Source organism: Haemaphysalis longicornis, unplaced genomic scaffold, assembly GCF_048455015.1.
Source record: "Haemaphysalis longicornis isolate Haplotype H1 unplaced genomic scaffold, Haemaphysalis longicornis Haplotype H1 scaffold_3, whole genome shotgun sequence".
Classification (NCBI taxonomy): domain Eukaryota; kingdom Metazoa; phylum Arthropoda; class Arachnida; order Ixodida; family Ixodidae; genus Haemaphysalis; species Haemaphysalis longicornis.
The window spans coordinates 2,768,568-2,793,996 of NW_027526335.1; the positions used below are offsets into that span (position 1 = coordinate 2,768,568).

Consider the following 25,429-nt stretch of genomic DNA (forward strand, 5'->3'; position numbering starts at 1 on the left):
TTATAACAAACACCGGCATGAGATGTGTTTGAGACAATTGGGAAAAGAGCAGCAAGCCTGTAGACGTAGTTTTGCACTTCTCTCGGACAAACAGCCGCATTTCTTACTACACAGATGAATGCAACCCCTCTCGCCATGACACTGGCCAAGTGGACAACTTTACTGGCGATATTGTGCATCCTTGACCTCACCAGAGTCAGCAAGTTCACTGGTGTTTGTAGCAGCTTGTTTTATGCTATAATAATGGTGCTTAGGATAAGAAAGTGCTGTAGTGGGGGCATTTCATATAAGATTGCCGCCTATACAGAATGAGGCCTGTTTTCCTATGTCTTTCATGCAACCTAGTTAATAACTGCAAACCACTAGCTGTGAGTATTTTGACCAAATTAAGCTCTACGATAAACCATGCCTACACCTACTGTAGAGTTAGTTTTCAAGCGTCATTGACTGTACCGACCAGAATAAAAAGGAATAATAAAAAAACTGCGCATAGAATTTGCATCATCAGACAAGATAGTAACACTGAAAACACTCCACGATAGTGACAAGACTTTTGCAATATGCCAAGTACACAGAAATCCGGCTTCAACAGCAGGCTTTCAATGCAGTAGAACAAGCAAATATTTATTAGCCAATTCAGTAGCATCAGGGCAGAATTGAAATTGTGCAAATTAGGTTCTTTGGGCATAACACGGCAACAAATGATTATATGTGAAGTTGCGAGAAACTGTAGATCGGAATACAGAAGAACTGTACTAAATGATAAAGTGAAGTGATAGTTTTACAGGATGCTTTTGAAGGAAGTTTAAATGTGGAGTGCTTGAAGGAGCTTGAACAGTCAGTGCAACTATACTGCACAGTAATTTGAACACAGGCACACATTGCCTTATCATGCTACAAGAACTGTAGCATGTGTTGAAGGTACAAGAAAAGGGGGATACAAAAAAAGTTATTGATCTCACCAACAGCCCTATTGATAAGGATTACTTTTGAGACCTTCATGATCTACTTAATCAGCAAAAGGCTCAATTAACCAACCTTGACAAAACTCTGAAACAACGAAGATCATCACAGGAGTACAATATCTTAAAAAGCACGAGTGCTAAGAAGCAAAAAAAAAGAAGAGGGGGGGGTGCAAACTGAGCACTTGAAGGAGAGCTGTTAAGTTGGGCCTCTTTCTTTAGGGGCTGTAGTTTATTTGCCTTCAGCACACAGCAGAAAACTTGGGTGCAATTTTAAGACATGCAATGTAACACTGCCAAATGTAGCTAAATCTGACAGAGCTTTTCCCACGCTAACAGGCTCTGTGTGATTACCAGTTATCAGTTTCAGGCAAGATTTAGCCTTTGTGAACAAGGAACCACTGACAGCTGTATATAACTGCACGTTACTACTTTTTTAAAGTAATTAGTGTGCTTAAACTACGCAGCTGTTGTGCAAAAATCTTGAAAGCAGTACTGGATGCTTTTTTTTTTTTTAATCCAATATAGAGTTCAGAAGCGGTGCATCCATATTCACCAGCAAAAAGAAACAATCACCCCTTTGTAGGCCATGTGGAGCAAGGACCTGCTTCACACTTGTATGGAGAAAGACCCATTGTTAATAGTTAATGCAGTTTATTTGTGGATAAAAAGCCATCGAAAAAAAAAAGTAACAAAAGTTTTTGAGTTAGACAGTTTCACATAGAGTCAGCATTCATTCCCAGTTCAAGCATAACGCAGCGTGTACAAAGCTTGCACCACAAACAAGGGCACATTTTGACGTCTACAGAGCATACAACTTCTGTCTAGGGCAACTGGTGGCATGCCTTCAGAAGTGCACCATCATGAAAGATTAATTCTTTGAGCACAGAAGACGATTTCCAGAAGTCCAGCACTTTTGCCTACACTGCTGCGACTTAAAAAAAGAAAGGAACTCCAAAGACACCTAACAACTTGTTATTTGTGAATGAAAAAATGTGAATGTCCTATTGAACACCAAACAGCATTCCACACTGGTGACTGATGTGCCACTGGGCGACAGGAGCGGTGCTTGTTAGAGTATCAAACAGCTGCCTTTCATGCAGTCCTCCAGATGTCCAGGCATTGCTTAGCAGTGCGCAATTTCTCTGTGCGCACACAGCATGGAACATGTCACGGCCAATGGGAATTCAGGAACTGAACTTTGGTGCCATGTGGCCGGCACAGCATCTTTCTTGCACAACGAGCTGCTCGATGCCCTCGTAATAACATTCCACAGTACCTCAACTGATTTTTACAATGCTTTAAACGGACACTGAAAAAGTGCTACGAACAATGCCTGATGACTTCATCAGGACTGCACTTAATGTGTAGCTCAAGTTCAGAGTTTTCCTGATGGAGGCGAAAAGCAAAAACGCCCGCGTGTACGAGATTTCGGCGCATGTCAAAGATCCCCAGGTGGTCACTGCCAGTCAGAGGAGCAGACCGTAACAAATTGTGGGTACATGCAGGTCCCATAAACTCTGTGAACAGACATATTAACCACTAAATGGTGGACAAGCAGAAGGGGCACCAAGCCACGGGGCCAGCCGGCGTAGCACCTTTTGTCCCACTTCTTGAGGCAGCTGTGAAAGGCAGCTGGCACTTCCTCGGGCCACTTACGACTTCTGCAGCAGAGCTCACTTTTGTCAACTATATTTTTGCAATTATTATAAATATTCATACATGACATGCAATTAGCAAAAATTTTGCTCACAGCTGGGTTACAAACCTGCGCGATTAAATAAACTTGGCATTTCCAGCAAGCATTGCCAGAAGCCTTTTCCGTGCCCAAAGGGTTACCTGCACTGTGAATGCCAGCCAAAAGCAGACTCGAGGCTAGGTAACAGCAGCCTAGCTGAGGACGCTCACATTAGGAGTCTTAATCCTGCGCTTGAGGTGGGCTCTGAGAATGCGCGCGAATGCTTCCCGGCCGAGAAGATCGTAAGCAATGCCCGCCACCATGTCGATGGTCGGGTGCAAGCTGGGGTGGCCTGCACAGAAGAGGTCAATGGCAAACTCGAGGCCCATGCCATAGTCGCACTCATCGTTGGCAATGTTGATCCACGTGGTCAGCTGCAGAAGCCTGTCCACATGGCTCCCCGTGCTGGCTTCATCTCCAGAAAACTTATCCAGCAACTTCCGCAGATCAGCTGAAAAAGGTGCATAATAAAAAGGCTCAGTTGGATGCGAAAAATGTGCAAACCGAGCTTGAAACTGGAGCCCTGTCTACTATTGTACGGCGAAACGCACTATTCTAAAGTTTGGCCGAATACGTTCTTCGTAGAAACTGCAGCCAGTTGCAGCAGGCAGGGAGGCACTTACACTGTGAGATGGGCATCTCGCGGTACCCAACTTCAGTCTTCTTGTCAACAGGAACCACCAGACCAGCTCCATGGAAAGTGGCGGACTGCGGCTGGGGCCGCTTCTTGGACGTCTCCTGCAGCTGGTAACCCTTGTCCTCGGCAAACTCCACCAGGGCTCCATTGAGCTTGCGCAGCTTGGCCTTCGCCTGGGCGTCGTCCGTCCCTTTCAGGGCCTTCGAAATCTCCTTGCTGGAAGGCAAGTGGAGACGAGACTTGGCATCGCAAGAAACAAGCACGGCAACTACCACCACAGACTTGAGAAATCTCAAAAAACACTGCAAGCAGGAGTGCCCACAGACGTAGAGGGAGAGGTAATATGGCCAATAAAAGGGGGTGGCGCTTCTAGTTCCGTTCTCCCCACCTCAGATCGCATGATGGATAGATGGATAGATTGTAGGGTCTAACGTGCCGACGCAACGCAGGCGATGAGGCGCGCCGTAGTGGAGGGCTCCGGATTAATTTTGACCACCTGAGGATCTTTAAACGTGCGCCGAAATCTCGTACACACGGGCGTTTTTGCTTTTCACCTCCATCAGAAAAGCGACCGCCACGGCCGGGAATCAAAACCGCGACCTGGTGCTCAGCAGCACAACGCCTTGGCCACTGCGCCACAGCCGCGGGTAGATCGCATGATGGGTCGTTGAAGAACAGGAGTGAGTGTGAAGAAAGGTAGTGAACAATTTGTGCGCCTGCTTGACACCTTTATTCAACAGTCATCATACGACTCTTGCTTAGCACCGTTTTGACACAAGCGTACAAGTGAAAAGCACAAGATAATGTTGCAACTGCTCGCAGATTTCATAAGAGATACCATCAACAGCTGACAATAGTTAAAAAAAATCAAAGCTTGGAAAAAATTATGCTTTGAAGTCATCATCATCATCACCAGCCTATCTACGCCCACTGTACGGCAAAGGCCTCTTCCATTAATATGCAGTTATTCCGGTCCAGTGCTAACTGCGCCCAATTTATCCCCGCAAACTTTTTGATCTCATCTGCCCATCTAACCTTCTGCCGCCCCCCCCCCCCCCTTCCCCCCCCCGCAACGATTGCCTTCTCTAGGGATCCGCTCTGTTACCCTTAATGACCAACGGTTATCTTGCCTTCACATTACATACCCTGCCCACGTCCATTTCTTCTTAATTTCTACTAATATGGCCTTAACACGCGTTTGTTCCCTGACCCACTCCGCTCTCTTCTCCTCCCTTAATGTTACACCTATCATCTTCCGTTCCATCGCTCTCCGGGTCGTCCTCAATTTAAGTCGAACCCTTTTAGTGAGCCCCCAAGTTTCTGCCCCGTAGGTGAGTACCGGTAAGATGCAGCTGTCATACACTTTCTTCTTCAGGGGCAATGTTAGGGGGCCATTCATTATCTGAGAATGCCTGCCGAATGCACTCCACCCCATTCTGATCCTTCTGATTATCTCTGCCTCATGGTTGGGGTCTGGGGTCACAACTTGGCCTAAGTAGATATATTCGCTTACCACTTCCACTGCCTCGCCACCTATCTCAAACTGCTGTGCTCTACCGAGGTTATTGATCATTACTTTAGTTTTCTGCATATTAATTTTCAGGCCCATGGTTCTACTCTGTTCGTCCAATGCGGAAAGCATGCTTTGCAATTCGTCCCCCGAGTTACTTAGCAAGGCAACGTCATCAGCAAATCTGAGGTTACTGAGGTATTCTCCATTAACCCTTACTCCCACCTGTTCCCAATCGAATGTTCTGAATACTTGTTGTAAACATGCTGTGAATAACATGGGAGAGATTGTGTCTCCTTGCCTGTCGCCCTTCCTTATAGGTATGTTACTGCTCTCCTTATGGAGGATGATGGTAGTTATAGACCCATTTTAAATATCCTCTAGTATTTTTACATAATGCTTGTCTACACCCTGGTTCCATAGTGCCTGAATGACTGCTGAGGTTTCGACCGAGTCAAATGCTTTCTCATAATCTATGAAGGCTATATATAGGGGTTCAGTATTGGGACCGGGCGGCCGTTGTATGGCACCACCATCGCTTCAGCGAACAGCGCCGCCCGTGGCGAAGCGCTCGTCAGTGGAATGCCGGTGGCGGTCAGCGCAGCGTAACTGTGCATGGCTTTCTGTCGTTTTTATGCGGTGCGGCTTGCAAAGCGTACGTAACCCCACGTGCATTTTTCAGATCGGTAAATCTTGAGCGTGGATGCGACGTTTACGAGGCATGCCATGTGTGTGATTTACGCCCATACTCAGTATTTACAAATAAATAACAGACGACGCTCAATGCGCCAAGCTGGAAGTCAAGCTGGAAGTGAAAGGTCATTGCTTCATGCAATTTTTTTACGCCTGCATGCAGTTTCGCGTATCGAGGAGTATACTGCAGCTAAATGCTCCCACAAAGCCAGTGTGCAACCGATCCACGAATGCTGCGGCGCTGGCCTTGGGCAGTGGATGACGAAACGGCGTCGACGTCGTGCACAAGTGAAAGACAAAGTTGCGGGGTGTCTTCTAAGATTTACCTCAAAACAGAAATTGTGATGGACGACGCTTCCGTAACTTCATTACCTATGGCTGAAACGTGTTTAATTTCACAGAAATGCTCTTACTACAGTCATCAGGAATCGTTGATAGAATAAACACCGCATGATAGTAGAACGTTATTGCTTGTCGTGGAGAAGCATTGCTTTACAAGAATTGCAATGGTTGGTGGATAGTTGGTAAATGGTTTTTCAAAAACCAATTCCTGCGTGGCTGAAGGACGCAAGACAGGAGGGTGCCCGAAACCTGTACTCAGCTTCACAACTGAATGCTGTGGTCGGTTTACAAGCTGCCACCTATGCTTGCAAAATCACGCACACCTTCGTCTAATGACGATGAGGGTTTATCGCAAAGCTCTATCGTATGGGTTTCCCTGGTTGCCTTCTGGATTTAAGCTTTGACTAGTTGAGCGTCGAATTTGACTAGCACGCAGTTTGGTCTTTTGATCGCAGCGTTTTTGAATTTGACCATTTCCCATTCGATTTCGCAGGAAGAAAGCTTTGCGTTCAACCATCATAATCATTAGACGGAGGGCTAGATGATTTTGCTGTTTAATTTTGAACTTCCATGCCCCCCTCTCCAAATCTAAACTTTGTCCAGCGTGTCGGAAATGTGTCTGTGCTGTAGGACTCGGGCTGATGCACCCATATTTGAGGCAACTAATCGCGCGTTTTTGGTGTCTTAACCGGGCATTACACGATTGTTTTAGGTACTCTGTAAAGAATACTTAAGCATTAAAAAACACCGGCTGACGTTAACACTGCCACATTTTTTAACTATCGGTGCCAGCCTTTATTCTACGCAGGTGGTAAAACGGGAAGGGGAGGAGGGATGGTGGATGGTTTGTAGCTTGGGCTGTTAAGTTGGTGAATAACTTTGGCCCTTGATAAAATGACCACCACAAATGTGGGATTTCCACTTCGGCTTTCAGGCTCCCATGCTGTCAGCGTGTTGCTCACCAAAACCGAAGGCACAAAGCTCACGGTTACAGGAAGTGTAAACTACAGCAACATTTCTACGGCTACAGGGTAATCCATCTTGTATGCAGGTGCCTTTCTATTAAAAGCACACATATCGAGGTATCCCAGCGCTAAGGCTGGCGTGGAAACCGTAGTCATTGCAACCAGTGAAGATAATTTAAAGTGGTAGAAATGAATAATAATATTGCTAATAGTTTTATTCCTACTCAGATCGCGCAGAGCCAGGCGCAGAGCGCTCCAAAAAGCGCTCTTGTCAATATAGCCCATTCCCAACCTTACAAGAATCCAATAAGTTTGCGTAGCCGTTAGTTGCGTAGCCGTTAGTGCATTTTAAGAAGAAAATAATACTACTAATAGTAGTTTTATTCGTACTCAGAACGGGTGTAGCCAAGCGCAGATCGCTGCAAAAAGCGCTCATGCCATTGCAGCTGATACCCAACTTTAGAAGCGTCCGACAAGTTTACGTAGTTATTACTGCATCTAAGAACGAACACATCTGCAAACCTGCCAGGTTTGCCGGGATGGCATTAGGGAGATCTGACCGGAGGGGGTGGGGTGGGAGGGGGGGGTAAATTTTACACACATTTTTTTCATTTACTTACAACATAGCAGGAAATGAACTGTTTCTTCGTCCAAACTACCAACAAGCTACACCACTTAACTGTTCGACGTGGCTGACGCCGCCCTTTACAGAGAGTCCTGGAAATAGTACTGCCAAGCGCAATACAAAAAATTCCCCGCATTTCCCCGAGGGGAAGAATGTGAAAGTGTGAATGCACGAGTTGAATTTGCGCGGTTCGGTAATGTTCGCGAAAGAGAGATCACACACACACACACAACTACAAAGAAAGAAAGATTCATTTATTCACAGACACCTATTTGTGTTGTCGTTGTACTTGATTGCTAGAGCGGATCTCAGCTTTGAAATTTCGTGTCAGTACTCCTTTAAGCAGGTGCATTAGCCCTTATCACGCCCGATTCTTGGCCAATCCCCCACGTGGGTATGTGCCACGTCAGCGGCCAGGCAGCGCGCGCCCATCTCCCCCCGTTGCCAAGGAAGACGAGGAGATTCCTGGCCAATCCCCCACATGGGTATGTGCTATGTCAGCGGCCAGGCTGCGCGCGCCCATCTCCACGTGCGCGGACATCGCCGGTGGACGCAGGTTCAGGGTCGCTTAAGAAGTGCATTGCACTTAAAACAGCAGGAACTGAACTGTTTTGTTGTTTCGTCTAAACTAACAAGCTACACTTGCTAAATCTTCAGAATGGCCATGCTCGTGTGTAAATGAAAGCGGCGGCGGTGCTGCGTTTCTATAAACAGTACGTAAACTAACAATGGGAAGAACAGGTTCACCGTCTGCGCATGGCCAACTACGCTTTTTAAGCACTTCACTGATAACAATGCCAATTGGTGTCGGGTTGGATTGTCAGGTATACCTCCGGTGCATTGTGGCCAGACTGGGAATAAGATTTGGCCAAAGACGGGTGCGTTTTCGGGAGATTTTCGTTTCAGTCGTACAATCGTACAAAACCATGAAAATTAGGGAGTCTCCCGGAAAATTCGGGAAACCTGGCAGGTATGCATCTGTCTAGACTTTGTTTCACCGCACATATACGCTCACAACACCACCAAAACATTCAAAGCACCGAAGCAAACACGACAAAAACAACAGGAGGCTGTGTAGTCCAATGCACCGGCTCATTCCAGTGACGAGGGGAGCGCCGAGTGGTGGCGCCACCCGTCCAGCTGCCCGGTCCCTATACTCAGCGCACTACCCTATCACCTGATTGATCATGTCAATATGATCCATTGTTGAATAGCCTTTACAGAACAGTGCTTGTTCTTTAGGTTGACTGAAATCTGAGGTGGCAAAAATTCTGTTAGCGATTACCTTGGTAAGTACCTTGTAGACGACTGACAGCAAGCTGATCGGCCTGTAATTTTCCAAGTCCTTCATGTCACCTTTCTTATGGATTAGGATGATGTCTGCGTTCTTCTAAGATTTCGGTACATTCGCGGTCATTAGGCATTACGTGTACAGGATTGCCAGTTTTTCAAGTGCAATTTCCCCGCCATCCTTCAAAATGTCTGCTGTTATCTGATCCTCACCAGGTATTTTGCCCCCTTTCATTTCTTTCAAAGCCTTCCTTACTTCTCATGTCGTTACTGGTGCGGTGTCTATAACCTCTGAACTACTTTCTCATTCGGCATTATCCTGAATGTCCCGGCTACTGTACAGATCCCCATAGAACTCCTCAGCTACTATGGCTATTTGTGATGACATTGCCTTGCTTATCTTTAAGTGCATTCATCTGATTTTTTCCCTATGTCTAGACGCCCCTTCACTGCTTTCGGCTGCCTCTGTTCTTTACAGCATATTCGATCCTCTCCATATTATACTTCCGTATGTCAGCTGTCTTACGCTTATTGATTAACTTCGAAAGCTCCGCTAGTTCTATTCTCTCAGCTGGGGTGGAGATTGTCATGGTTTGCCGTTTCCTAATTAGATCTTTCGTCTCCTGGGAAAGTTTACCAGTATCCTGTCTAGACTTCTACTGTGCACTCTGTGATAATGCGTGTAAGATTGTCGCTGGCTTCCTGCGTTGTAAACTCTGCTTCCTCGGTAAGAGCTAAATATCGGTTCTGCAGTGCGTTCCCGAATTCTTCTACTTTACGTCTTACTGTTAGCTCATTAATCGGTTTCTTTCATACCAGCTTGTTACGGTCCCTCCTCAAATCTAGCCTAATTCGAGATGCTACCATACGGTAAGATACGGCTCTGAAGTACCCGCTGCAAAATGTTTTCCTTACCCAAGTAAAGCAAACAAGTTCCCGGCAACCTTGGTGATCTTGCAGCCCTTCGAAGCAACGTTGGAAGCCAAGAAGACAGGCATTTCTTCGGGGTCATCCCTGGAACACAACAAATGGATCACCTCTCGGCGGCCACGTACCATGCCCTAAAGCAATGTCCTGCATGTAGGTGAAATGCTGTCAGGCCCTTGACCTCGCAGCATTTCACCCACATCAGAGGTGCAGTTGCAGTTGCTGGGGATCAAACCGACTGTGCAGCAAAACAGTTCAGCCACATTCACCCCAGCGGGAATAAAATAGAAATCTCATGATCAGCAGCAGCCTATTCGTGTTCACTGCAGGACGAAGGCCTCTCCCATACACTTCTAACTGCATGTACGCTGCACTGTCCAAGTCCACTCTTTGCAGCCAAATTTGCTTGCTCATTCTTCAATCAGGTTATTGATCTTCTACCTCTAGGCCTGTCTCTGCATAGCTATTCAGTTAGAGTGACAGTGGTCACCTCTCTGCATTCCATGCCCAGCCAAACTCCACTTCTCTTTTTTCCCTCCTAATTTGAGCCAAAATACAAACGTAATTTACTGTGTTTTAAGACTTTCATGACCACACCTATACCCATCGATAGTATGTTATCGAGGAATACAAATTCGAACTTTGGCGCTCTTCGAGCGCTTCTGGACAGCTGACGCGATCCAAAGGAAGTAGAAGAGGAAGTATTTCATCAGTTTCACTTTTGAGGTTCTTTTCTCCACCGTGGCGGGGGATTTTTGAAGGTCCTTTGCAGTCGGGCGCATGTCGTTTCGGTTGCAGCATCGATGCCACTGGCCAATGTTCCACGGGAACGGCAAATATTGACAGATTCCGATGAATCAGAGCTGTAATCTCTGGATGACGGTAGCAGCACAAACACGTCAGACGACTTCGATCCGTCAGACTTCAGTACGGGTGGCGAAAGTGCGTCAAACCGCCTTGGAACGTCAGTAGGTATCCACCAGCAAGTTTCGCTTTCTCCTCGGGTCGTTCTATCGCTGCCACGCGCTGATGTAAGCATACCTGGCCTGTTCTAGAACTCACAGCTCTAATCTGCAGGGTGTCAACTTCATTTGGCCGGGACAATTGGGCGCCGGCTGCACAGTGAAGCCAACCTTTGTTTCACCGTGTCGACAAACTGCTTCACACGGTGGCATGATAGTCACTAGTGCTTATATTTTTTATGCATGTAAATAACTGTTACTTGCACAGCTCATATGTGCAGCATTATTCTATAAGGGCCTTGTATTCAAAGTGTATATTTCAATTTTTTTTGCATTGATGTTTTCATCATTTTTTTTTCTATTCATTACTTTTTGTTTTGATATTTTTTTTTTATAATATTCGTAATAAATCTGTCTGAAATTAACACTGTTGGAAAGCCCTACCTTCCTCTATCATCTCATACCTTACACTCTAGCATCAGTCATTTTCTGAAGCAGAAAAAAATATATCTTGGACTACCCGAAACAACCAATTTTTCCACGGTCACGAAAGTGTTCAAGCAGCTTTTGGCTTAGCCTGTTATGAGGTACTACCACAAAACTGTAAGTTGTGGTCAATAGTAAAAGCAACCAAAAAAATAAATCACTAGGTTTTACTTTATTGGAGTTACCACACAATAGATAGGTGAAAATTGCATTTTAAAGGTGTTCAAGTTTATTATATAGTAAAACCTCTTTACAATAATGTTGCAGGGAAAGCAGACATTGCTTTGTTTCAACCCCTGCATTGTTTACATGCACTACCATTGATAAAACAGAAATTGCGATTACTTTGCCTCATCTATCCCTTCAATACGGCACATTTCACTATAGTGAGGTTTTACTGCGGCCAAACATTTCTACACCTGCAGCAAATAATTTAACAGCAGCCAGTAGTTAATTTCGCAATAGTAACAAAATTCAAGGTGAACTGATACAATAGGTTAACTTTGTGTTACACATAGGTGTAAGCATGCACGTCCATACTTGGGGACCTTACCTGAAATATCCAATGTGGTACATTGTTTCGTCATCATCACTTAGGACGGTTTGCATTTCCGGTGGGTCGTAATAATAGCGCCAGTGACAAAGGAAGTCATCTGATGTCTTGACACTCTTGTTCGTCAGTTTCCCAGCCAACACATCAAACGGGCCAACCAGTTTCAAACCAAGGAGCTCATAAAGAGCGTCTGGGAAAAAAAAGAGAGAAAGCCAGCCTCAAATCCCCCCTCACAACACATCACATCGTCTTCTCTTGCCGCCCACATAGCCTCAACGAGCCCCGGAAACCCATTCGTACCTGCTCTGCATTTGACCCCGGAGCTTCAACAAGCCTTGGTGCAGCAAGCTCTGAATTCGGTGATGGCTTGCAGCCTCCTAGGAGGCAGACCACATCACTGTCTTTACACCCTTTTGCTCGAATAGACGTTTATCCCCACATTCTTCTTCACAAAGTAACAATTAGCAAACCTAGCATGAAAGTCAAGCCCAAACAATGTACGATGTACCAAAAGAGATGAGTAGCATATGGGTTGCACTCACTAGCGTGGCATGCATGCCAGCAACGGGCACACGTGGGTTCGGGTATGGCGGTGCACGCAAGAGGCTGTCCCAGAGAGCCCAAAAGCATCACCTCGACGCTAACTACTGTTTTGCGTAGCACCCTATACAGCCTACCTGCCACAAGAGACGAGTGAAGTGATTGCCAGATGCCAGCAGCCGATTCTAGCTGCCGTGTTTTGGTATCGGCCACAGATTTCATTTCATTTCATTTTATTACCTTACAGGTCCCCGGGGGGACATTACATAAGGGGTGGGGTTACAAAAAAAACTACAAAAAAGCCATGAATTAGTTTGAAAAATGGCTTGTGACGCTATGCATAAGTGTTGATGGACAGGTGATTGCTGCAATATGGTGGGGGAGGTCATTCCAGTCTTTTGCTGCACGAAGAAAAAATGAGGCAGCAAAAGTAACGGTGCGGGAACATTGACGGGTAACTTGAAAGATATGGCCAATGCGATGTGATCTGCGAAATGGGGGGGGAGATGTAAGGTTCGATTGCAAGTGGACTGTGAAAAAGTTTATGAAACAAGCAAAGGGTAGCAATGCGGCGGCGGGAAGACAGAGGGGACAGGCCAATTTCTACTTTTAAAGATGACACGCTAATGCGATAGGCATATGAGGAATGAATGAATCTAGTAGCCCGGTTTTGAAGTGATTCGAGTGCAGTAATGAGATACGCGTGTTGTGGGCTGCAAATTGACGACGCATATTCGAGCTTGCTTCTTACGAGGGATTGATAAGCTAGTAATTTTACATGGCGAGGTGCGTTGCGCAGATGACATTTTAGGAAGCCGAAAGTACGATTAGCAGCTGCAATGATAGTCCGGATATGCTCAGTCCAAGTTAGGTCACTGCACAAAGTTGGGCCAAGGTATTTGTATGATTGCACAAGTTGAACATTAGTGTTAGAAATTATGCAGGAAGTGGTCAGCGGGTTATGGCGACACTGAAACGACATAAGTTTACATTTGTTAAGATTAAGTTCCATTTGCCAGTGTTCACACCAATGCTGTACATGGTTAAGGTCACATTGGAGGCTAATTTGATCGCATACATTAGTTACTGTGCGGTACAAAACACAGTCATCAGCAAACATGCGTATGTTACAAGTTAAGTTCATTGGGAGGTCGTTAATATATATTAGAAATAACAAGGGGCCAAGGATGGAACCCTGAGGGACACCTGATGTAACTGGAATAAAATTGGAGAGCTGATTATTTACAAGGACAGATTGGGAACGGTTATTTAAAAATTCTTGGATCCAGATTAAGACTGCGGGGTGTAAGTTTAACTCTTTCGTTACCACGCCTAATCAAAATCTTTCCATTTGAACGATACTTTGGGAGTGCCTTTTCTTAGTGTTCCAGGCGTTGCTCGAACGAGTAAAGCTGTTTTGAGTTACATCAGAAAATGGCCTTTCAAAATCAGTTTTGTTTTCATTTTTCAAACAAAAATGTGATTTTTGTCACGTTTTTGAATCACCTGGGTGTGAAAAAGGGGCGTGGTCATCACTCGTCACTGCTACCAACGAAGAATGTGTGCCACTCGTAATTATTCTGCATCAGCGTTTGTTTTTTGTTATCAGGGCATGAATGATGTACCAGGAAACGATTTTCAATTGCCAGGTTTGCACTCTGACAGTAATAATCCCAGAAATCGGCTAAAAATGTCAAGCAGTGCCTGTTTCCAAAGCTACTTTATGAATTTAGGCAGTTTTATTGCCTTTGCGCACATTGTTCTAAGTTGTGTGGTAGTTCTACTTACGCCAGGACCGTTCGCAAAGTTTACAACAGTTTCGGTTTCGTTTCTGCATCACGAAATTCATATTTAGCGCTACTACGCAGTTACCCAACTTCAAGGCTACCTGCCATGGCGCCTTGAGCATCCGTGACTGATCCTGGAACAAAGCATGCTGCTCCTGATTTCACTGAACCCTAACCCGATTTCCGCGATAAGAACTTCCGATGCAACTCAAAAGATCACACCCAGTCGCCAGATATCTGTTCCGACGAGGACAGCGCTTCAAACCGGCCTTACACACTGCCAGCTGTTCACCTTCCAGTATCGTTTCCATACGAGGGTATCTCCGGGGGTGTAGTGTTGCTCCGTAGTTGAACTGTCTATTCGGACGTGGTCTCCGACAAGTTTTTGTACTGTTTCATTTCAGAAGTGTTAGGCGGCACTGCAATAGAGGAGGCTCGTCGTGCGGAGCTACTTAGTCAAAGTTTGTAGGGCACGATTATAGCGCATCGCACCTCATTCCTGCAAGCAAGGCTACAATTGCGAGTCAGAAGATGATAATAAAGCTCAACTTTATGTTTTGAGAGATAACTGACCGTGAACATCAACAAGCATCAACCACGGAGTTCCGTTTTCAACTTCATGCATGTTTTTCCACATCGCGTGCTTGTCCCAAATATTGTGCTGGCTGTAAATGCAAAGTCAGTCATTGGCATGATGTTTTTACGTTATGTGGGGGCAAACTGGTGCCTCGGATAATGTGAAACCACCACATTTCTTTTATGGAACCACCCGAAATTGCACATTTTGAATTGAAGGTTGGGCTTCACCGCACGACACGAGCACCAGCGTGCTAACAATTTTTTTGTATCTAAAAAACTGCTCCGCGCAGGTCGACATTTTTTCTAGGGCGTGTTTTTAAAATGTTTCCCTACAAAATGTATATTCTAATATTTTTCTACTACCATTGGTTTGTTATACACAACTCCTTTTTTATCATTTTTTTCTTCTACATTCTGACAAAACTTATGATTTTGGTATTTTTTTCGCAACTATGATATATGAAAGTAATTAAAAATTGGTGTTATAGAAAGGCCATTAAATAATCCGCTTTTTTTGTTCCTGTAATTAGTGCCTGACCAGTTTTTTCTGGCAGAAAAAAAATGTTTTCTTGGACCTTTAAAAATCGGTCAATTTTTCCGTGGTAACGAAAGAGTTAAGTGGGAAAGTTTCAGTAACAGGCGTTTATGGGGTACCTTTTCGAATGCTTTGGTGAAATCTAGAAATATGGCGTCGGTTTGAAGGTTGTTATCGAGATTGGAATGAAGGTCATGGACAAAAAGTGCTAGTTGAGTTTCGCATGAAAACCCTTTTCGGAAGCCATGTTGTGCAGGATGAAAAAAATTAACCTTGTCAAGGAAACTGATAATGTCAAGGCACTGAAGTTAAGGAGATGGGACGATAATTTAGAGGCGAGCTTTTGTTACCGGTTTTGAAGACTGGAATGACCTTCCCTTTTTTCCAATCGTCGGGCAGTTGGCCTGTTGCGAGTGACTGCGAAAACAATAAACATAAGTATTCGGCACAGACATCTACAGTGTTTTTAAGGAGCTTGGAGTTAATATTGCCTACACCAGCGGAGGACGACAGGTTTAGGTTGTTTATTGTAGATATTATACCGGACACGGAAAATGTGATGGATGGCATGAAGAGTTCGATAGTGGAAGTCGGCATGAATAATGGAAGGTCTGTTTCTTTTGTGAACACTGATCCAAATGCGTTATTAAAGATGTTTGCACAATCAACGTCACTCACTGGTCTGCCAGCATCATCGGTGAAGTTAGTCAATTGAGTTGGGTGAGGGTTGATTATTTCAAAAAAATTGCGTGGGTCATTTTCTAGAAGGTTCGGCAAGTTATAGTTATAGAAAGAGTGCTTTGCTTCGCATATCTTTCCTAGGTAGTCATGTTCAGCTACATAGTATTTTTCCCATGCGCATTGGCTTCCCTTCTGTTCGGCTGAATGAAAGAGGCGTTTCTTTTTGTTTTCTAGGCATTTTAACGTTTTGGTGAACCACGGCTTTTGAGTGTCGGCCTGGAAATTAAATGTGGGTATATATTTGCTCACAAGATAATCCACTTTGTCCGCAAATAATTTCTAATTATCTTGCACTGATCTATTTTGGAATAATGATTCGAATGATGGAAAGAAAGAGCGGAGTTCATCAATGATAACTGTGTAATTTCTTTTGTCATAAAGACGTATAGTTTTTTTTACTTTTTTGACGAGACACCGGTTTGAACATAAACTCAGCATGAATTACCTTGTGATCGCTAATTTCTGGAAGATATGAAATGGACGAAAGGCTCTCAGGGTGATCCATTAGTATTAAATCAAGGGTATTGGCGCACGTATGAGTTACGCGAGTTGGTTCTGTTACAAGTTGGGTTAAACTAAAGTTAAGGCACACATCAAGAAAGTCGTGCGCTTCGGGTTCTCCTGACGTCAAAGTATGTAATTTGGTTTACCCTGTCAATGAGAGGATCGCTCAGCTATCGGCGAACGCTTCCACTTGGGCTATTCGCGGTACTGATTCCTTTTGACTCAAGGCAGGCACTTCAAGCGCCACAGGGAGTTGGAACACACGTTTGCACATATGGAGAAATTGCACTCCATAAAAGAACAATTGTTGCCACCCGTGGTGTGGTGTCTGGGATAGAGTTAATTGCACCAGCACTACCAGAACTTTTCCTGGCACAGTAGTTTTCTTGTACCACCTTAAGGAGGCACCACAGGTGTTAAAGGGTACACAGGTACTTTGCGCGCTCACACGCACGCGGGGAAGGCCAGTCCCTCCGTGCCCGGTCCAGTTACACCAGAAGAGCACGGCTGTCGGCTGGTCTGGCGGCTCGGTCCACTTAGCTCCCCACTTGCTCATCTATGCAAGAAATGTGCCAAGTGGAGACCTTTCCGAGGCTCCAGCAGCATTGCTTCCAACGACCGCTTGGTGTGCGAGGCTTGCTGCTCTTTTGCCCGTGAATGCCAGCGTGTCGGCTAATGTAGTCGCTTCTTGATGTTTGCCGTTTAGCTTTAGACATTCGTGGAGTGTATGCTCTATCGTCTTGTTCTGTGCTCCCGTGGTCCGCGCCGAATAACTCACGTCGCCTTTGCTGCGTGAGCAGGGATCCCGTGCATGCCTGGAACAGTAGGGCGTTGTCTCTGTCACAACGGTAGGATGGCATCGGCGCTGGCTCTTCCCTATGTTTGCAGTACTCGGCAAGGCTTTGCTTTTTGCCAGGTTAATTTGTTCGCACTTACTAATCATCTGTTGCCACTGCTGTTCTGATTTAGCTTCATGTTTTGTTTTGTCGAATTTCGGTTGACCTTCATTTCGAGGCTGGCGAGTCTTTTTATACAGTCGGTTTTCAAATTTCTGTACCGTACATGCATGCATGTGCGTTTCAGAAATTTGTGGTTAGCATGAATCTGATCCTACTGGTGTAGCGTAGCTTTGCCCTCGCTTCTCTGACTTGGTGGGGGATCAGCCCATTTCGCCTGTGATGGCAGAGCTTGGAGAGCAGTTGCCTCAAGTAGCCAACGGCTCAGCTCGTTTTGGTGTTGCTCCATGCATTTCACCGCTGGTCTGGCGTAGGCCAGCACATCATCTGTGTATGTTATGGATGGTACTCTGTCTTCCACACTGTAGGGGTTATATGAATGTCCTGCGAGATGCTACGTTACCCCTTTCAACTTGTTGGATTTCTTCAGTGTCCTTCTCGTTCGAGGTAGTTCGTCTGGTGGCCGATGGGGATGCCCAGGTACTTATATGAATTTGTCCGGTGTAGCTTTCCAGTTTGGAGTGTGAATGGGTCTTTGATCTCCTTGTCGTTTACATCTATGCCCATCCAATGTGTTTTCGCTGGGTTAAATTTCAAATGGTCTTTTTTTTTTTTGCTATATGAGCAGATGTCGAACAGGTCTGTTGCGGATTCTGCTGGAACAATGTCATTGCCAAAGGCGAGGCATGCTATTCTCGTGTATTTTTCTCCGTCTTTCGTGATGGAAGACAAGCGTAGACCTGCTCCCTCCTTGTCAAGGACATATAAAAGTTAATTGATGTAGATGTTGAAAAGCATTAGAGATAATGGGCAGCCTTGCTTTAATCCAATGTTGATATTGACTTCCTTTACACTTGTATTTGCCCAGTTTGTATATGGCAGCGCAGTCTCTGTACATCTCCCTCATTAGTTCAATTAGCCCATCTTCTCTTTCAAGCATCGTAAGCCTTTTTTCCATACCAATCACGACATCGACCGCAACCTTTGCGGCCATGGGGCTGCACAACTCGGTTGACGAATTGATAGAAGCGCAACGCATAGCGCACGCCGAGACACTCTCGAGGAGCCGGATGGGCAGACACATTTTAGCTTCTCTCGGTATCCGCTACGAGTCGCAGTTTGGAGAGAAGCACCCTCTCCCGATTGCTACGAGATTGCTACGGGTGCTGAAGATTCCCCTTCACTCGGAAAACATGCACCCGCAGAGGGTCGTGGCGAGAAGAACGGCCAGAGCGGCAGCTCTTAGGAGGCAGCTCGAGCCCAAAGCGGGCACGACAAATGTAAACAGAATTTACTACGTGGACGCTGCGGGCTATCAAATCATGCGAAGATCGCAGAGCAGATACGGCGCAATGGCTGCTGCGGTGGGGGATCATGAGGGGAACCTGGTCGCTTCCAGCTCGGTCTGGACAACGAGCCCCGAGGCAGGCGAGGAGGTGGCAGTCGCCCTGGCAATCAGAGCTGCAGTCGCCGACGGGCATCTCGAGGATGACACACCGCTGCCACTCACCCTCGAAACGGCCACCACCGGTGCTCCAGCATGGTCAATAGGGGAGAAGGATGTCACAGCTCGCATCGACAGGGTCGTGATTGTAAGTGATTCGAAAGCGGCGATTAGGAACTTCGCCCAAGGCCGCGTGTTGCTTGAGGCTACAAAGGTACTCGTCTCTCTATCGGAGAGCGCAATCAGTAGAATGAACAAGAACCCCATTACTTTGCTATGGGCGCCGGCACACTCGGGCCTCCCGGGCAACGAACGCGCTCACGAAGCAGCTCGAGCATTAACCATCCGAGCTCGCGTCTGTGAGTCCGTGTGTATCGGTGCACACGGAGACGGCAGAACAGAGGCGCCTTCGTCACCGACTGGGTCGGAGGGAACCGGACAGGGTGACGGCGGAGTCAATCTGCCCTCAAACCCCTGGCCTTCCGCGAGCGGTCGATTGGTAACGCATAGGGAAATATTGGGCCATTACAGAAGCTCTCGGCTCAAATACCCGCCGGCAGACAAAATACTAGAAAGGGGGCAGGCGGTGGCATGGCGACTCCTTCAGGCGAACAGGTATCCAAATCCCGTGTTATACAACCAGTGCTGCCCCAGAAAGTACGATGCACATTGTAAATGGTGTAAAGAAGCCAAGGCAGATCTCGCACATACGCTCTGGGCCTGCTCGGGCCCAACCGACAATAACAGGCTGTCAAATGACCTAGCATCCCCCACACTCGGGGGAAGACGACGCGAATATAATGGCAGAGGGGACCGCTGAGTTGGGAGACCGCGCTGCTCAGTACGGACCCCCGGATCCAGAAGAAAATGATCCAGCTGGCCGAGGGTGCCGCTGGGGCCCACGGGCTCCTGGCCGCCACCTGAGGAAGGGGAGAAGTTGTGCATCCTCCTTTCGAAGTGGATTCGAAAAGTTATTCTCTCTCTCCATGTCAAGGAATGCCAGGAATAGTTGTGATTTGTCTTTATGTTTCATTTCCATGGCTTGGGTTGATGTGAAGAGTGCTCACCTGTTCTTTGGTTAAGGCAAAAACCATTATGGGAATCTGCTAATTTCTTGTTTTCCACACAATATTTTCGGATTCTGCGATTTATAATTGTGCAGAAGAGCTTTAGCAGTGTGCTGAAAACAGCTATTGGTCGGTACTACCCGAGTTAATCGATGGGTTTGCCTTTACAACTGCATAGGAGTTTAATCCGTGCTTTCTTCCATTTTTGTGGCACCTGCAGGGTTTCCAGTTTTGTTTAGGTAGTGGAAGAGCACTTCACATGATTTTGACTGCAATGTTTTAATGAACTCGTTGAGAATTTTGTCCAGGCCAGCCACTTTCTGATATTGTAGGTATCTGATATGGCGCTTCAGCTCTGCAGGTGAAATTTCTTGGAGCAGAGACTCTTCTGGTCTGTTCTGCATTGCTTGGGGCCTATCTGCTTCTGGACGCTCCTCTGTCTGCACCTGTGTTTGTAGGTTGTTGAAGTACTCTGTCAAATATGCTTCTATTTTGTCGTCGTGTTGCAGAACGGTACCGGTTGCCGTTTTTAGGCTTGTCACTTTCTGTGTTGTTTCTTGGGGGCCTAATGAACAGATGTACAACTAGAATCTTTCGCTGAGGTGTTCGCGCTCTTGTGTGATGTAGATCGCTTGTTTTCTGTGGGTTTTGTCTATTTTTCTACAAGCAATCTTTTTACTTTTTCTTTTAGGGGCGAAGCTCCTAAAGCCATGGGTCTGTCCATCCCTTGTGTCTCGTGGTACGTGACCGCCGCATGCTTTCGGAGATGTCGCAAAGTGGGCCGCGTTGCACGCGCAAGAACCGGCTGCAACCGGCAGCGCAAACTCGGCACCAGGAGCGCGAGCTTGTCTGCGTTCCCCAACGGAGGCGCGAGCGCACGTGCACTGCGAGGGGGAGATCACGCAAGAGATCACGCCACGAATGCAGGCAGTCGTTCTCGGAGATCGAACGAGACGCAAGGACCTTTGCTCGTTTCCTCTCGTCTTGTTCGGGCACAAGTTCGCCCTAAATAAAAGTTCTTTCTTCAAATACGCACTCAGATGTATCCATATGAACCCTACCACGATCCGAGGAACGTGTATAGACTTAGTGTTTGCAAACTTCCCATTGCAGCCAGTACAAGAACCTCTCTCGCTTCATTTCACAGATCATAAAGCCGTCGTAATGAAGGGACCTCGCAATCCAGTCATGACAACGATGAAATGAAAAGAACAAACGAAGAAACGAAACAACAAACGAACAAGAACAAAATAAAAGAACAAAATAAAAGTTGATTTGTACAATGTACGCACACAGTCTTACGTCTTTCTTAATGATGTAATGGGCGAACTTTCACGGGAGAGTTACGGTTACCGATGATCTCCCCCTCTCGAGCTTCGCCCCACTTATCATCATTCATTCTGTGGATATGGCGTGAATTTTTTTTGTTCTATGTTGTCCTTCCAGGCTGCTGCATCATTTTGTGGTATATGATGGTGCTTTTTGGACAGTCTTTTTCTTTCTGCTATTTGCTTTTCGACCTCAGTATTGAACCAGGGAGTGGCTCTGTGGAACGAGAGCTTCTTCTTTCTCCCAATGGTTTCCTCTGCAGCCTGGACGCATTTTTCAATAAACTCTTCACATGTGCGATATTTGTCCAATTCTGTTACTAGTTGAGATGCAAAGGTTATCAAAGCCTCCGTATCTTGCGCTTTCCAGTGCGTGGTTGTCGCCCCTGTGCAGTTGCATTTCTTCTGCATTTGTTGAGGTCGATTCGCTTGCAGGCACATCTTTATCCGGTTGTGGTCACTACTGCAGCTGTCTAGCTTCTCCAAACTGGTCCTTGCTAAACACAATGAGAAAGCAGGTCTTTCCACAAGCTCATCTCCAACTACCACAAGCTTTTTCCAGATAGCAGCCATGTTCCAAGGCGGCTCCCTCGGACGGTGCTCGCTGTGGAAGCTGTGCTGACACCTGGTTCAGATGCGGTCACGGCCGACACAAACTGTGAGAGCACACGCAGCTCAGGCCATGCGGCTATGTGTAGTGACGGAGCATTTATATTGTGTTGGACTGCGAGGTTGTTGAAGAGGGCATAGTCAATGGCTGTTTTGGGGGTATTTCTGGACCACGTGTACATTCCTTGGCTTGTTCCATAAAAATTGGCAAGATGCAGCATTCAATTAATTTACGAAAGCCCGAGGCATTCTTGTCTTTGCTTTCTAGTTCTGCTATACGGCAGCTAAAATCTCCGAGCAGGAGCACTGGCTGGCTGTGGTATTCATCTTCGATGTCCCTCACGATACATTCATGGATGCCACTGTTCCACTTCGGCCACTCGCCGACAGCTGTTGCTAGTTCCCCAGCTAACAATGCACTCACCGCTGCACAACCGCCGTATATCTACCAGCGTGCACTTGAGCATTCACCATTTTTCCAGAAGCTTATTTGGCTTTTGTACTGAACGGCTCTGCCACGGGCAACATGCGGGTGCACCCTTGTCTGTATCTGCACCCACAGGCAACTGCGTTTCATGCGTCGTGCCGCTTTTCACAACCGCGGCTCTATTCTCCAATGGGGATGCGGAGCTCTCTAGGGCAAGTACAGCATCAGCATGAACTGCCACTGCTATTATTCGTGTCTGCTGACGCCCCGGCCGAGAAATGCGTGCTAATGGTGCAGACGAAGGGGCCCGTATTTTTTTTTTTTTTTTTTTCAGTGTTGCCACGAGAAGAAATCGGCCACTAAACTTTTATGTGAATACCACCTATACCAACCGCCACGTTATCAACACAGTCACTACTACTAAAGGCCTCTAAAAATGCCCTAAAAATGAGTTATCTTGTACCAGTAAATTACAGTGAGAACATAGAATACATACTACTCTCAGCAGTTGTTAAATAATGCCAAAACTGATGAACACCATAAAAAAAAGTGAAGGAAGCTCACCCTAACACATAGGACTTGAAGGTAGCGAAGCTGCACGCAACCTGCACGACCATCACGACAGTTTAAGTCCACGGTTCTCCACCGCCGCAACGACCTTTACTCCCGATTTGTTGCTATAAATGTGAGCTTCCTCCTCTTTTTTGGAAGTGATAATCAGTGGACATCACCTTGGAGGGGAGTATGCTTTGAAATGTCTTTCTCGTTCCGAGCAAGTGCACGATTATGGCGAACAATGAAGGTTTTTTGGGGGGGGAGGGTGCAATCTCCCCAAGTGGGTATGCTTGGCTTAGCAAACGTGCACAGGGGACGCTGGGCAGTCCATGTGAGGCAGGCACACATGAGCGCCTGGCATTTTCTCCGTTTTGTTAATTGCCGGGTGGCCGCCGTGAGGCCCGCACTCATGCGCTCGGCAATTTCTTGGTATTTTTAATGCGGACACGAAAAATTATAATTTGCTAAACAGCTCTGCTGTTAAAAGAACAGGCATCTCTGCTACATGCATTATTGGTGCACTACGGGTTGCGAGGTCACAAACTGTGAAAGAGGATTGGTGGAGCTTGTATACACATTGTTACGATGTACAATAACAGCCTGCAAATGTAAAATAAACGTACCACAGAAACTTAACCGAACAGGTTTCCCAAAATCCACACAAAGAGGCTGCCTCACCTGATTACCACAGACACTCATCAATGCTTCCAGTTTGATCTTTTCTGCATGGTGTAAAAATGCGGTACAACAGGTCTATGAGGGTGAGTTTATGAACCACCGCTGATCCTTGCTGCTTGCGTAACCGATTATCACGGCCAGGGGCAAGAGTGCAAGGCCACTACCGCTGGTGACTAGGTTACCACAAACCAGCTGTTAGCATCGCCCTTGATCAAGCTTTAAAATTGCTCCGTGACAACTTAAGAACGGCACCGGAAGTTGCCGCTGAGCCTTATCACCGTAGCCGGATGTTTCTCTGCGCAGCGCAAGTAGGGCATTACTGGGAATATTTTAAACATGGCATGAGCCATTCTCGTGACTTTTTGGACTTAATATGCTTATAAACGACTCCAGTGACGACAAACAAACTGCGTGAGACAAGGCAGACGATATCCCGCATTCATAGCAAACCCCTTTCAAAACGCGCGCGCACTGACGTCACGGGTCCGGCGCTTTGGCGGAGTGATACACTACATGAGGTGGTGCCGTTCTTGAGTTGTAACCGAGTATAGCCAATTAGATGGTAACTGCCATGCTTCTGTGACGTGGCTCCATTTTGCAGCGGTCATTTCATACTGCAGCATCGTTCGTATTTGAATACAAGAACACTGAAAGGCCCCGTCTCTCAGTACAGGCGAAACATTATTCCACATTAGCATCCAGCAGTACCACTCGGGGTTGTTTTCTTTTCCCCACGTGCAGGTGAGAAGGCAGCGGTTTCAAAAGTACTCAGGAGGCAGTCGAGTCCAGAGCGAGAGAGAACAGATGGGAGGGTAAAGCGGGCAGAAGGCAACCCCATGGAATTGATGATTGCCAAATGAAATGCCTCCAAGAGTGAAGATTTACCCACCTACCCTGCATATATGCGTACACAGGTGCCTTTGAATTTTGCTTAAAAGACTGCTTCTTCCTGGCCTGCGCGATGGTAATATTGTGCACGTACGTCAGCCGCCAATGGCCTAATTATTTCGAAGCATACAATTGCGTCATTGCCTTTGTTGCTTGTTGCAATAGGGCGCGGCAACTGAGAAAGTACATCAGTACCTGAGGGCGATTTTTTGTTCAGCGAGCTGCAGAAGTCCCAGAAGTCATAAAAGTCTTCAGGCATCTCCACTAAAAACTTCTGCTTAATCGATGCCCGGACGTCACTGGGAGAGGCGGGAAGCTCACTCGAAACGTCTGTTCGCCCGTTCGACGTTTCCCTTGATGACGAGTGGCCCTCACTCGCGGCCTTTGGAGATGTTGATGCTGTGACCCGTTCTTTTGGTACAACTTTCGCTGCGTTGACAAAGACAAAGGTACTTAGCATCAAAAACACACGAAACTTATTTCAATAAAGCAATAAATTTCGGCTTGCTTTTTACTCACGTGAATCGACGGATTCTTCCGCATCGTCGCCGCGTAATTGCTGAAAACAAAAAAAAAAGTAGACTCAAAACAGAAAACAAGGTCGGTTAGCTTGCAGGGCGTATAGAACACATAGTGCTAATTGAAGCGTCATTGTACGACAAAAGGAAAGTTCGGCGGCGCAAACGCTAGCCAGTACGTACCTTTGAATCAGGGTGTTTAAATCTCTTCAAATGGTCTGCGCTCTTACGGTAACACTTGGAGCCGTATTTACACTCCACTCGCTTGTCATCCGCCGCAGGTCGCTTTCTTTCCGGGGGCATTGTGTCAACAATTGCAAACGTCTTACTGGATGGTGTGGTTATTTGGCAAAGAATTTGGAACGTAACACAAAGAATAGACAGGATTTTTAACAGCCTTTTGCAGAAGCGCAAAAACGCGCGCAAAATGACGCAGACGATACGACCTGGTTTGGCTTGTGCCTGCTCCTATTATGGATTACTACGACTAGCGATAAGACAAAGCTCTTTGACACGTTAAAGACGCAAATATTTAATTTTGTACAGCATTGAAAGAATGCAACATATTTTTAGAAAGTAAATT

At 46.3% G+C, this 25,429-nt stretch overlaps 1 protein-coding gene across 1 annotated transcript; it reads right to left on the reverse strand.

Moving 5' to 3' along the window:
* Positions 1 to 603: 603 nt before the first annotated feature.
* On the reverse strand, positions 604 to 25,306 carry Hpf1 (Histone PARylation factor 1). The gene is made up of 7 exons (XM_077702130.1): positions 25,030 to 25,306; positions 24,848 to 24,887; positions 24,524 to 24,757; positions 11,691 to 11,880; positions 9,678 to 9,776; positions 3,324 to 3,553; positions 604 to 3,151 (listed from the first exon to the last, which is right to left on the reverse strand). Exons 1-7 carry the CDS (start codon positions 25,147 to 25,149, stop codon positions 2,853 to 2,855), a joined length of 1,212 nt encoding a protein of 403 aa, XP_077558256.1. The 5' UTR covers positions 25,150 to 25,306; the 3' UTR covers positions 604 to 2,852.
* Positions 25,307 to 25,429: the final 123 nt, after the last annotated feature.